Here is a 13,839-nt window from a genome sequence, read left to right on the forward strand (position 1 = left end):
CTTAAGCTCCTGTTCTCCATGCCTTCCCCTCCAGATGTGTGGGTTTCTAAACATGCTTCACCATGACCAGCGGGTCTCCTAATTGAATTCTCCTTAGCCAAAGTTTACCCGCAGGGAAACTGGAGACTTGTCTCTTTGAGGATAGACCATATGCCCCATATCCTTGGCCCAAGGACCTTGGGGGATTGAACACTCACCAGACACTTGTTGCCTGCCCTCTGCTGTATGCCAACCTGTCTCAGGTACTGGGAACCTGATTTCTGATAAAATCTCAAACTCAAGAGGCAGCATGACCATTGTTCCTTCTAAAGGCCCAGGCCATGGTGGATTTGAGTAGAGGAAGGCCCACAGCTTTTTTGGCCCCTTAGTTCTCCTGATTTCTATGGCTCCTTGGCCTACCCAGCCCCCCCAGCCCTCCCAGCCCCAAGGGAAATGGGACATTCTTTGAATTCTTAAGGGCTCACACAAACCCTGACTCTCTGCCACTTCCTCCCTCCTTTGGGGAGTGGGGTGGGGTTCAGAAAAACCAGGCACTTAACTCTTTGGGTGCTGGACTGCTTTGCTGGACTGCCAGCCTCCATTGCGGGCATCTTCTGGGTGGGCCTCCACTTCCCGGAAGTCTGACTGAGCTTCTGTGAGCCCAGGTTGTAGCTCTCCGCTCTCTTCTCTAGAGAGTTTACTTGCTGCCCAGTGATCTCTGGAAAGACAGTGATTTCTATCAGAATGCCCATAGCCCTGGTACCAGAGTTCTAGCTTAGTCTTCTTGGGGGAGGCGGGCAGCAAATCGGAGAGGAGGAGAGCCTGAAGCCTTTGGGGTTCTGGGAGAAGCAGGAGCTGAAGTCTTCCCTGCTTGGGCAGTCACCAGCCCTATCCCCTTCCTGACAATCGGCTAGGGAGCATGTTGGTGTCTCCCCTAACTTCAGCCCTATACAGGTGACCTTTGACCTCTGGCCCAGTGGGTGTTTGCTGGAAAGGACCTGCACTGAGTCCTGTGTGTTGGCATGCGTGCATGCTTGTGCATTGGCATGCGTGCATGCTTGTGTGTGTGCTGGCATGCCTGTATGCTTGTGTGTGTGTTGGCGTGCCTGCATGCTTGTGTGTTGGCATGTGTGCATGCTTGTGTATGTGCTGGCATGTGTACATGCTTGTGTGTGTGCTGGCATGCCTGCATGCTTGTGTGTGTGTGTCTCAGCTGTGCTGCACTTCATCCCAGCTGCATCAGCCTCTTGGCTGCTGCACCCTGCTGGCTTTGTGTCTGTGGAGCTGTCTGCTGAGCTCCTTGTCCCTGGCCAAACACAGATAGGTGTCCCCTGCACCTGTCTGAACTAGGGCTTCCCCTGCCCTAGACCACATTCCTGCTGTGTGCAAAGCCCTGGGTCAAATGGTCACTTTATTCTCTCCCATTTCCAGCTGACTCTGAGCCCATGTACATTCAGGTTCCTGAATCTCAGGGCTTCTGGGGACTAGTTCCCTCCTGCAGGCTAGACTCCTTTCGGTCCTGGGTGTGGCCGTGGGCCCCAGGGTAGGCCTCCTGTTGCAGGGTGCTACTCCCCTCCACCGGACTAAGCCTGGCTAGGGTGGGGACACACAGGACCAGGTGACATCTCTTGGCACTTTGCCAAGGCTCTAGGCCACCCAGGGAGTGTGAACTGAATCTGGTGTGCAGGGAATTTCTGTGTGCTGCCATTCCTGGCTAGTGTCTGAGCCAGGGGGCAGCTTAGGCTCCTGTGGAAGACTAGAAAATGAGGGAAGAAAGCTGCCTATCTCTTTCCAAAGTCTTAGAAAGTGACTGAACAGTGGAAAGGGCTCTATTTCTCTCCTTGCACCGATGTGTTTGAGGCCAAGGCAGTGGCATGGACACAGGCTAGCACTTGCAGCCAGCCTGCCTGGTGTGGCGAGCCACAGTCATGCAGTTACACACTGTCGTGGAGTGGCCTCGTACCCTCCTACACTCCGCTGGGCACCCTCTGGGCTCCCAGAGATTCCTGCAAGTCAGCTCTTCACTGGGGGGTGGGGGTGGGGTACACTCCTACCTGTACAGCAGCCCAAGGCGCCTGCTCATCTGTTCTTTCAGGAAGCTTCCAGGTGGGTGGAGTGGGCCCGCTTTGTTGGCTAGAGAAATATTTATGCCCTGGATTATTTGCTTTGTAAATTGGATCATCATCATCATTATCATTGGAACCCTGGCTCCTGCAAACCTTTTTCCTCCCGCTGGTTCTATGCAAAGAAGCCACAGAGTGTGGAGGTCAGGGCTGGGGTTGGGGTGACAATGGGAACTAATTGCCTTGGGGACCTGCAGGCCGGCTTGTAGGCTAGGAAAGGAAGTGAGACCTCCATAGAACCTTTCCCTTCAGAGTGACCGCAGAAATCTGGGTTCCTGATTCAATTTACCTGAACTGTGGGGTGAGGGGCTGAGTTGAGAAGAGTGGAGATGTCCTTCCTGCTGGGGACTGTGACTCTACCAGTTTCCAGGGTCGAAACTGGGAGTATGATCCAGTCGCTCTATTCTAGCATCCGGATCCCAATCCCAGTGTGCCTGAAACAGTCTCAGGTAGCGCAGGCTGGCCTTAAGCTAAGTAGCCAAGGATGACCTTGAACTTTGTGTGTGTGTGTGTGTGTGTGTGTGTGTGTGTGTGTGTGTGTGAAGGGGAGAGGTGCAGGTCTGAGTGCTGGCAATCACACGCCAGTGCATTTGGGTAGAGCTGGATGGGTAACATACAGGAGTGGGTTCTCTCTTTCCGCATGGGGTCCTATGCCTCGCTATGATGGCCCTGGGTGGGGGGCATTGGTGGCATCTCAGGCTTGCCTACCTCCCCCATATTCTCTGCTTCCTACTGGGAAAATTGAATCAAATGTGTTGGGGAGCTGGGAGAAACAGGGGTGAGGGTGTGTGTGGTATATTTGGGGGTGAAGGAGGCCGGCAGAAACAGGGAGACAGAGTATCAAATGCAGTATTCAAGCACCTCCTCTGCCACACTCCCCCTCAAGTAGACGGTCAGGGCCTTAAGGAATCATGGGGACTACTTTCTCTCCCAAAGCCCCGTTTTTATTGATAAGGAATTTGAGGCCCAATATGTTCATGCCTTACTTAGCTTGGCACAGTTTTTTCTCTTTTAAGAGAAAAGTATGGCCATTGTTTAAAGTTGTTAGTGAATGAAAAAAAGCATGGAAAGGATGCGGGTTTTCACTCTGTCCTCCAAGCCTGAGTTCTTTCTCCAGGCTACCCTTCATCTTCTCGATTGCTCACTTCGACCCTCTGGCCAAACAATGCCTCCTTGTTTCTTTCCTACCCCTAACACTTCAGTCCTGTAGGCTGGGGTGTGGGGATGTGGGGGGGTAGTTGGTAAGAATCAGGGCTAATGGAACCCGCCCTCTCTGCCTGCATATGGGCAGTGTTCCCAGCAGGGGCTTTGGGGGGAGCCAGAGGCCTGATGTTAAGGCTTTTTTCTTCTCTCCTTCCTTTTGGTAAAAACCAAAAGTTCCTTGTATTTTGCTGATATATTTTTACTCCTCTCTTTGAACACAAAGCTGTGGTTTTTGAAGAGGTCCCAGTCTAGAAGGGATGATGTTCCCTGCAAAAATGGGGAGCTGGGCATTGAGAATCTGTGGCCTGTCCTTGTTCAGTCTCTGGGATACAACTCTTGCCCACGCTGTCCCATACACCCCTGTCATCTTGGAGCAGCTTCACGATGTCTTCCTGCCGTGGAAGAGTATTTCTAAGGTCCTCGTTGCCTGAGATGGAGGCCACTTCTGATCCCTTGGGTCTTTGTCCTCTCAAGGGTTTCAAAGGTCAGACTGGGAAATAGGCTGGGCTTGAAGGGTGAAACACTGTGTTTGGCAGCCACCTTGCCCATGACAGTTTTCACAGAGCTCTGGGAGCTGGAGCCGGACCAGAACCATCTGCCCTAACAGGTCTGCATGCCCTCAGGTGGCCAGGCAGCTGTGGGGCAGAGGACAGTACGCCAAAAAAAGTCTCTCTCCTCAACCCCAAACCTCGGTTTGTATGCAAAGTTGGCATCCAGGTGATGCCTGCCCTTTCCAGCCTCATTGGGTATTTGAGGAGGGTTGTGCACCTGACAGCCCGTGGAGGAGCTGGACTGTGAACTTGTGGCATCTGTGTCTGTGTCTATGCCTCCCTATTCCTGCCCCCAAGCAGCTGCCCAGCTCCCCAACTACCTTCTGGATACCACAGGCTTTTCCTGCTTTCATCTTCCTGGATGCCAGGTAGCTTCCTTGTCCCTCCCAACCCAGCTTCGTGTCCTATTGGCCTCTCTATGTGTTATTTCTCCCGCCTCCCACCTCTGCCAGAGCTGTCAGGTCTGTGGCGAGGCCTCTAGCGAAGGCACCACAGTCTCTGGTAGTGATTGATAAGGGGCTAGCCCAGGAAGGGACAAAGCAGCTGTGCTCTATGCCTCAGCTGTGCCTCTGTACCTTTACGCTGCCTCTCATTTTGTTTTTGTTGTAGCCCGGAGATGTGGCTGGGGTGGGGGGTCTTGTGATCTTCCACACTGGTGTGCTCCTGTCCCACCCCCACCTCTACCCCCTGAATCTGAAGGTGAAAGGTGACTTCAGCCCGGGTCTGAGAAGGAGGAGAAAAGTAGAATCCTAGCAATGGTTTCTGGAAGGTTGTTTGGAGTCCTCGTCAAAGACCACCGTGTTGGGGGAGGGGCTGCGCTGGGGCTCGGGCGTCCTGCATTCTAGACACAAACCTGAGCACAGCTGTCTACAAGAAACCAGCCCAGGCCCCTTGGGCATCTTCTGGGTTGAGGATACTCTTGCCGTCTGTCTTCCCCTGCCCCCATACCCCATAGACCTCTCTCTCCCTCCTTCTTCTCTCCCTTTCTCTGCTCTCCTGCCTGGAGCTGAGGATGAGGTTGCCATGGGAACCTGAAGCACAGCAGCTAGCAGGAGAAGGGAAAGGCAGGGTTGTCTCACCCAGGGTTGGGGGCTGTGGGGAGGGGACTGGGCTAACCCATCAGGAGGAATGCTGTGGCGTCCTTGTGGAGCCTTGGGGTTGGGTGTAGCCGCCCACTGGACTGTCTGGAGCTCCTTAATCCGCTAGCAGTGATACAGGATTAAAGTCCTTTCCCGTCCCTAGCACTCTGGAATCCACATGTAGCCCTCCCCATTAATATTCCTGCTCGAGGGGATGGCTACAAAGAGGTGACGAAATACCCCCAGTCCCATCCAGAGCGAAGCATTTGGTGCTTGTTGGAGGGGCTCCTGGGATCTACTGATGGGTTATAGGGTGTAGCAGAGGGACAGGGTGAGTGGAGGAGCCATGTGAACATGGAGGGTCCACAGCTGCCAACTCCATGTCCAGGAAATGCTTTTCAGTTCCGTAGGACACACCTATGTTTAATCACTCCCGAGGAGGATGCTGTGTGTACCGGGAGCTGCAGAACTAGGGAGGGGGTGTGACTGTCTGCACGTGTCTGGTTATCCCTGGGCTGATGGAGATGGCTTCTGCCTTAAGTCTGTGCATGTGGCCAAACGAGAACAATGCGCAGGGTTGTGGGTGGGCCTCTGTGGCTGTGTGCTTGTTGGGTTCCTGCCTTCTCTCTCCAGGCTGCCTCCACTCTGTCTTGCATAATGCTAGCTGGTTCTCAGACTTGACCCTTTCCAGCTGGCCAGAACTGCCTGGATCCTGGATCCCCCATTTCTGCTGTGTGCATCTCTACTGACAGATGCCCCGCTCACCCTGGTTTGTGTCCCACTTCCCTTCAGAGTGGGCCCAGTTTGTGTGGCGGGTCCTTTCTGCAGTCTTATCTCCCAGGCTCTCAGGACCTAGACAGCTCACTTCTCTTCACTTCTTGTCTCTAGGAACAGAATCCTGCTTGATCCTCCTGGCCCTGGGCAGGAGCAGGAATTTTTGGATGGGCTCCTGAGCTGTGGGTGGCCTGGTTGCAGGGCACTGGGCCAGACCTGGGGGTGGGACCTTGCCTTTGCCTGCCTTCATCCACAGCCATGCCAGCTGCCAGCTGCGGGCACCTGTGTTTGCTTTTTTCATCATCTCCCTCCTCTTGCTGGCAGAGCACTTTATCTGGCTAACTGGAATGGGTGGCCAGGACCCATATGGGCATCACCTAGGCCTAGGACAGTGACATCAGCAAGGGGGTGAAGATGGTCACTTAGAAACGGAGCCTGTCACTGTGTCCCTTCTAGACACACCTTCTTTGGTTGTCCTCTCTATCCAGAGTGGCCCAGGGGCATGTTATATTTTGGTACAGGTGACTGGAGAACATGCTGGGTTTGGCTAAAGCTGTGAGCAGGTCGGCCAGCCTGGGTAGGTCATATCTAGAAAAAGGACCCACTGGGCCATCTGTCTCTTTCTTACCTGGTGCTTGGCTGCCTGTGAGTCAGGGGGTCTGGACTGGACAGCAGAGATACATGTACTCACCCAGAGCTAAATACGTCCAAGTCAGACTTGTCAATACAGTTCTTGCTTGGAGCAGCCACCCACTGGTCCCTGAGATGGGTGAGGTCCATGTGGACCCTACCTATCACATTCTAGCTCCAGACACAGATCATGGCCGTCAGCACCTCACTGACACAGGAGGCTGTGGAAGAGTTCTCTGGTCCTGGCCCAGCCTCAACACCTGGCGTGGCACTTGTTCTTTCAAGAATTTGTTGAGCTCAACCGCTGTTCTGGAAAGCTTAGATCAATCAAAAACCCTTTCCTCCCTTCGTGGAGAACTGGAGGCGAGAGTGGCGGTGCGATGAACGCGTGAACTCAGACCGCGGAGTGGCAAGCGCCAGTACCACACACTATTACCTCTGTCAGTCAGGACATTTTCCTTCAGGTCCTTGCAGGCTGGCTTCTGGGCCACCTCTAAGGGACCGTTTTCTCGGGGTCAGACTTCTGACCCATTTCTGTGTGTTTAGGCTATACTGCTCAGCCTCTCTAGCCTCTGCTCTGTCTGTCAGAGGACGGTGACAGCAGTTCACGAAGTAACAGTGAGTTTGATAAACTAACTCACGTAAGCCCTGAGCGCAGGACAATATTAACTGCTGTTACCTGTCACTGGAGTGTGACTAGCCACAAGCCGATCTTCCCAGCTACCCTGTGATTTGGACACTATCAGCCCCTTGAAATACCATGTTGGACACATATTTTCTCTTTTTCTCTCTCTCGTTTTCCAGACAGGTCTCTCTGTGTAGCCCTGGCTGTCCTGTAACTCACTCTGTATATTAGGCTGGCCTCGAACTCACAGAGATCCTCCTGCCTCTGCCTCCCAAGTGCTGGGACTAAAAGCGTGTCTCCACCGCCCAGCACTTGCGTTCTTTTAGCACACCAGTTTAGACTTCTAGCTTGGTCTCCATTACTAGTCTCAGGCCTGATTCTGTGCCCATCTCCTGGGTGACCTGTCCCTGGGATCCTCTATGGGAGACTCCAAGGCATGGATTACCTGAAACAAGGGTAATCAGAAACCCTTAGAAGCCTCCCTGTGGCCCTGGACAGTTCAGTCTGCCAGACAGTCACTCGGGCCTGCTGTGTCTTGCCCCCTCAGCTAGCTTAGGCCGTGTCTGGGAAGTTCCTGACTCCCTTCAGCGGGCAGGGGTTGTTCAAGGATTGGAAAACCTAGAGTGATGTCCGACCTTCTTTCTGTCCGCAGACACTACCCCAAGCAGTCCTTCACCATGGTGGCTGACACTCCGGAAAACCTCCGCCTCAAGCAACAGAGTGAGCTGCAGAGTCAGGTGAGGGGCGGGCACTCTGTGACTGGGGGAAGAGGAGGGCCTGTGTAACCGGATTGGGCAAGGGCTCCTGTGGTCTCTGTGAGGCCTGAGATGCTGAAATCCTGGGCCCTGCTGTCTCCCCACCCCCACCTTTCCTCAGTTACTTCACACTTCCTGACTTCTGTGGGGCGGGGAGTGGGGAGGGACGGATACTGTCTACCTACCTGAAGTTGGTTGGAGAAATGTAGGTATCTGTTTGACTCTGCTAAGGTTCCTACAGCCCGCCTTAGCCAGGAAGCTGTCCTCTGCCTGTCTCTCCGTTCACACCTGACACAGAAGGGCTTGGAGCCAACCAGAAACTTGCCAGTGTGGGTTACACAGCCTGTGCTCTGTAACCACATGTCTGGAAGCCTTTTGCATGCCTAGGAGAGGGGACAGTGTGAGGGGGCCCGTGCTCTCTAGCCTGGCTTTTCTGAGTGGCACAGACTCCTACAGTAGAGAAGGGGACATCGTCTTCCCTGGCTCAGAGAAGATTCTGTCCTTTAGGGTTACTGAGCTACAGTGAGCTGGGTGGCCTGGAGCCCTGAGACCTTATTAACAAACCCTGCCTGGAACCAGCCTGCTCTGCCTCAGCAAGGATTAAAAGATTAAATGAGAACACAAGTAGGGGAATTTGCTGGGTTGGCAAGGTGCCCAGGGTGGGCCAGCTGGGCCACAAGGACTCACTCCTCATCCATGAGAACTGAGGTGGCATCCTTCGCAGGACTGTTTTTGGTGGTTCTTTTGTTCTGGTTGTTGTTTTGAGATAGTTATGTCACGTAGCCCTTTTTAAAAAATTGCCTTTGGGGCAGGGGGCTCAGAATCCATGTCATTACAACCTGCCTAACTCCAGCTCTTGGGGATCCGAAGCCTCTGGCCTCCACAGACATCCAGATAGCCCCATGGAGACACATACACCTACATATAATTGAATGTTAAAAAAAAGAAGAAGAAAGAAATTTAGCTGGGCAGTGGTGGCGCATGCCTTTAATCCCAGTGCTCGGTAGGCAGAGGCAGGCAGATCTCTATGAGTTCGAGGCCAGCCTGGTCTATAAGAACTAGTTCCAGGACAGGCTCCAAAGCTACAGAGAAACCTCTCTTAAAAAAATAAAAAAAAAACCAAGGCAGAGACAGGCAAATCTCTATGAGTTCCAGGACAGCCAGGGCTACACAGAGAAACTCTGTCTTGAGAAAAAACAAAACAAAACAAAACAAAAAACCAAAAGCAAATAAAAAATCATAGAGGGGCTAGAGAGATGGTTCAGTGGTTAAGAGCACTGGCTGCTCTTTCAAAAGACCCGGGTTCAATTCCCAGCACCTGTGGCAGCTCACAACCGTCTGTAACTCCAGTTCCAGGGGATCCGACACCCATGCCAAAACACCAACGCACATAACAATCTTAGGAGGGGGAAAAAGAGTGACCTTGAACTTCTTATCCTTCTGTCTCCATCTCCCAAGTTCTGGGATTGTGGGTTGTAGCATACCTGCGGCTTTATGGTTTTCCATCCCCTACACGAAGGGAACAGTCTCCTCCCTCTTAAAAGACACACAGAAGTCTCTACTGCTGCTGAGAACCTCTGAAACCTAACAAGTGGTGTAGTTGCTTCTCTTTTCTTGTCCTTGGTGCAGCTCCAGGGGTAGGTGGAAGGTAGCTCCCTTCCTGTCCCTGCTTGGAAAGCGAGTCTCCAAAGAGTCCCAGGCCACACTGAGCCAGGTTGTAGGGTCTGGGCTCTGGTCTTTTCACTCACATACACAGATGTGGCGCCTTGAGTGTGTAGCCCTCCAGTGTGTTCCACAGGACAGGCAGCTGCTCGCCCCCCAGCAGTTCCAGGGGAAGTGACAGAGCGTAGACTCCAGCTGCCTCCAGTAGGCAAAGAGAAGGGTCAGAGGGCCAGGTGCCTGGGTCAGGCAAGAGACCTTTCTTTTCCTTTCTACATCCTGCTCCAAGAAGCGATTCAGCACCCTTGCCCTCTTGAGCCCAAGCTTACCCTCAGCCCTTTTTTCTTCTGGAATCTGACCCCTATGGGGTGGGGCCGATATCAGGAACCAGCCAGCCCTGCCCTTTACCCACCACTGTATGTGAGCACCAGGGCTGGGGTTGCAGTTGGGAGGGCTGTTCTGCTCCTCAAACACAGATCTGGATGCTCTAGACTATATCAGGGGCCTGGTGTAGGCTCCTGCGGGTAAGAGAAACAGTGTCATTCTTTTAGGTTCTTGGTAATGGACAGGGCTGCACACATACACACACACACACACACACACACAAAATCTGTGTGCATCAGTCTTCACAAACATGATGATGTCAAAAAGGGAGAACTCCCTTTTTGAGGGGCTCCCTCTCTGGTTGTTGGGTTTTTTTGTTTTGTTTTTCGAGACAGGGTTTCTCTAGCTTTGAAGCCTATCCTGGCACTAACTCTGTAGATCAGGCTGGTCTTGAACTCACAGAGATTCGCGTGCCTCTGCCTCCCCGAGTGCTAAGATTAAAGGTGTGCGCTACCACCGACCAGCTGACTGTTGAGTTCTTTTGCGGGGGAGGGGCAGGGTCTCACTTTCTCCTTGACTGGTCTGGAATTCCCTATGTAGTCCAAGCTAGAATTCTCCTGCCTCAGCCTCCTGGGTGCTGAGATTTTAGGTGTGAGCCACCACTCCTAGCCTAAGAAGGGATTGTCTCTATTATAAAGGAGGGGGCCACTGAGGTTTGGGGAGGTCATGCTGACGCATCTTTGTTATCCAGTCACGTCCCCTGCTCCCTCTCTGCCTACTGGGGAATCTAATGGCTTATCTCTCAACACCACTTGACCAGGAAGGGGCCCAAGGCAGGCAGATTTTGCGCTTAGCTGGTCAGGCCCATCGCACCAGCTTACTGGAGGTTCACCCAGGCTAGCCTCAAACCCCGTTAATCCTTCAAGCTCAGCCTCCTGAGGGTTATGTGCCAACATGCCCAGACTAGGGCTCTCTGGAAGCTTGCTCTGCTGGGCTGCTGACTAGGTGGGAGCCGGGTAGAGCTTTGGGATGGTGCCACACTGGAGGATCCGCGGCAGTCAACAGAGTGGGAGGCGAGGGCGTTGACCTCTCCACTGGGGTCACAGCTCTATTCCTGGACCCGGGGGCCTGGAGGAGGATGCGCAAAGCCAAGAGCCTGGTCCCCTTTGCAGCGTGTGTCTCTCCCACCTCCTACCATCTGTGCAGTCTGAGGCTTTTTTTCCCTTTTCCCCTCATAGTTTTTTTTTCCACCTCTGTGACTGGTGAAATGGGGACAACAGAGACCCATTTGCCGTGACGCTGGGGGCGGGGCCTGCTGTGAGGCTTGGAAGGACAGGCCTGCGTGGCTGGCCTGGCTATAGGACTGTGACTGCTGGGGGGGGGGGGGCTCGTGAGAGCTTTGTGTGGCTGGAAGAAAAGTGGGAGCCTTCTGCCCCTGTGCTGCCCCACCCCAGCAGGGTGTCATGGACTCCTTCCAGGGCTGGCTCCTTCCTGGCCTGGCTTCGTGTGTCCGTTCTTCTTCCTTTGGGGAGTTGCCCGGACCATTTCAGCTTTGTTTCCCCAGGGCTATATTGGTTCCCAAAGTGGCACTTTGGGTGTTTGGGATATCTGTGACCTCTCCAGCCCCAGAACTGCCCAGTAGTGACACTCAAAGTGGTGCTGTCAAAGCTGGCACTTGTCCCCAGGTCCCCCTCCTCTCACTTGCACCCCACCAAACGGAGGTAGCAGCTTTGGGGTGGGGCTGGGTAGAGGAGATGTGTGTGTGACTGAGTCCAGGCCCTCTCCCAGGCAGAAGTGCTGGGAGTGTATCTCTGGGTTTTTTTCTTCCTTGTCACCTTCATAGAGTGTTTCAGGAAATGCCCTTGAGGGGAGGGAAGTGTGTGGCGGGTGCTTCCCTGCCCCTCTTCTTGGGTCCCATGACCAGTACTAAAGTGGCACACCCCGAAGAGTGTCACTCTTACTAAGTGTGGTAGCACCTATTTGTGATCCCCAACTAAAGGACTAGGGAGAAAGCTCCAGTGGTAAAGACTTTGCCCCCTCAAGTAATCGGGACCCAGATAAAAAATGCTGGAGTAATTAGTTCTTGCTTGAAATCCCTATGCTGGGAGCCCAAGACCCGTGGATTCCTGGGACCCTGTCCTGATTGGTGAGCTTTGGTCTATAAGAAGTCCTGTCTCAAAGGAGGAGGAGGGGTATCCGTGAGGAAGCATCTGAAGCTGTTCTTGGTTCTTGTGTGCACGCGTGCTGGATGTGTGTGTATGTGCGCGCGCGTGCGCACACGTGTGCACACCCAAGCGTGAACGTGCACGCGTACATGTACGTGAATCTTCTAAAGATGCTCTACTAATAGTCTGAGCCACTCCTCGAGGTGCACAAGGAGGGTGAGGGTTGACAAGCCTAGGCTCTGTACTGAGACCTTACCTCATTCTCACCAGAGCCCGCAGCCTACGGCTGAATCTTAAATTGCTACCACTACTGTGACTCGGGGCTAGTTATTTAACCACCCTGCCACAGGGCCGCCCTGTGTAAAGTGGGGATCATTTTCCCCGGGGTTGGCTGTAGGGATGTTAGTATGTGTTAGGTGTCTGCCACTCTTGGCACGGTGCCAGGGCTTGATAAATGTTTCCTTTTACTGTTCTCTCTGAAGGGAGAGGAAATGGATGCAATGACTGTGACCCCCCTCCACCCCAGCTCCAACCTTTCAGGAGCTCTTTGCGTCTGTGGGTCTGATGTAAATAAAATGCACTTGCTTTTTTGTTAGAAGGGAACGGGTTACATAGTGTGGGTCCAACACGAGGATGAGGTCATTGAGGTCATTGCATTGCAGTAGGGAGGAATGGTGGGTAAAATGTTTCTGTGTTTTTAAGACATTCTTAATACATCCATATCCCCCCCCGCCCCCGCCCTGCGCTGGTCTCGGGCTCTCCCAAGAGACCCTGGAACTCAGAACTACTTGCCCCTGTTTGGGGTTAAAGGTGTGCACATGCCTCTGTCCCCATACCCCCCCCCCTTTTTTTTTGAGAGAGACAGAGAGAGAGACAAAGACAGTACAGTGTCTTGCTACATAGCTAGGCTGGCCTAGAACTTTCAGTTTGGCCCAAGCCTCGCTAGGATTACTGTGTGCTACCGGGCCTGGCTCTTTATGTCGGATCATGGTGGATGATGTATATGGATGGATTTAGTTCATTGCTTACTTATCCGGCAAACACTGGTATGTGCCTGCTCTCAGCTGGGATCAATGAGAGGGTAACCAAACCTGCCTGAGAAAGGTAGAGATTCATGGACACCGGCAGTCTGGGCGTCATGCCCTGTGCTGTTGTGGGAATTTCCAGAGAGGGAGGTCCTGGCAGCACCAAGCAGGGATAGAGTCATCTGGCCAAAGTTCAGGCTCTGTTGTAGCCAAACTGACAACTGGGTTGAGTGACCTGGCAGACTCTGTCCCCTGCTTCTTTGTCATAGCTGTCGAGCCATCCAGAGAAATGCAGGCCCTCCTGCGTGGGTGAAGGGAAAGTCTCCCCGAGGGCCTACCGCCTACCCCTTTTAGCCATAGGAAGCTCTCACAACTTTCCTCACCTCTTCGGTTAAGGCCAGAAGCGACTTCAGAACCAGTGAACCTTAGAGACTGGCTAGCCAGCTTTCCTTCCCTGCATCCCAACCTCAGGAGAGGACCTGGCTTGCCTTGGGACCTGTAGCCACACTGTGTGGCACCCAGTTAGGGCGAAATCTTCCAGTGAGGTGGAAAGGCCATTCCTAAGCCTGGGAACCAGCTGATGTCATCGCAGTGTTGCCATGGTAATTGTTCCCTGGATTAGGGGCCTGGCCCTTGCAGAGCAGAGCCAGGAAACTGGAGGGAGCGGATTTGGCCTTGGGTCAGCACATTTGGTGTTGACAGAGAGCCTGCATACTTGCCCTCATGCGATGCGCGACACAGCACTTCTACCTCAGCACTGGTGCCGCCGACAATTGCCCATTTTACAGATGTGGAACCTGAGACTTCAGGGGTTAAGCCACCGGTCCAAGATTATGCAGCAGATTCTGGTTCTGGGCCAATATTTAGTGACAGGAAAATCTCCTGTCTTTTGACATGAAGGAGAGGGAATCTGATCTCATTGTCTAAACTGGGCTGGCCTCAAACTC

The 13,839-nt window shown here is 53.3% G+C and overlaps 1 protein-coding gene across 1 annotated transcript in view; it reads left to right on the forward strand.

The window, feature by feature from the left end:
- Positions 1–13,839, forward strand: part of Lasp1 (LIM and SH3 protein 1) — a 39,305-nt gene that overhangs the window by 7,782 nt on the left and 17,684 nt on the right. The window contains exon 3 of the mRNA XM_057776378.1: positions 7,617–7,701. Within this exon, the coding sequence (XP_057632361.1) occupies positions 7,617–7,701 (85 nt within the window). The remainder of the gene's footprint in view (positions 1–7,616; positions 7,702–13,839) is intronic.

Source organism: Chionomys nivalis, chromosome 7 (assembly GCF_950005125.1).
Source record: "Chionomys nivalis chromosome 7, mChiNiv1.1, whole genome shotgun sequence".
In the NCBI taxonomy this organism is placed as follows: Eukaryota; Metazoa; Chordata; class Mammalia; order Rodentia; family Cricetidae; genus Chionomys; species Chionomys nivalis.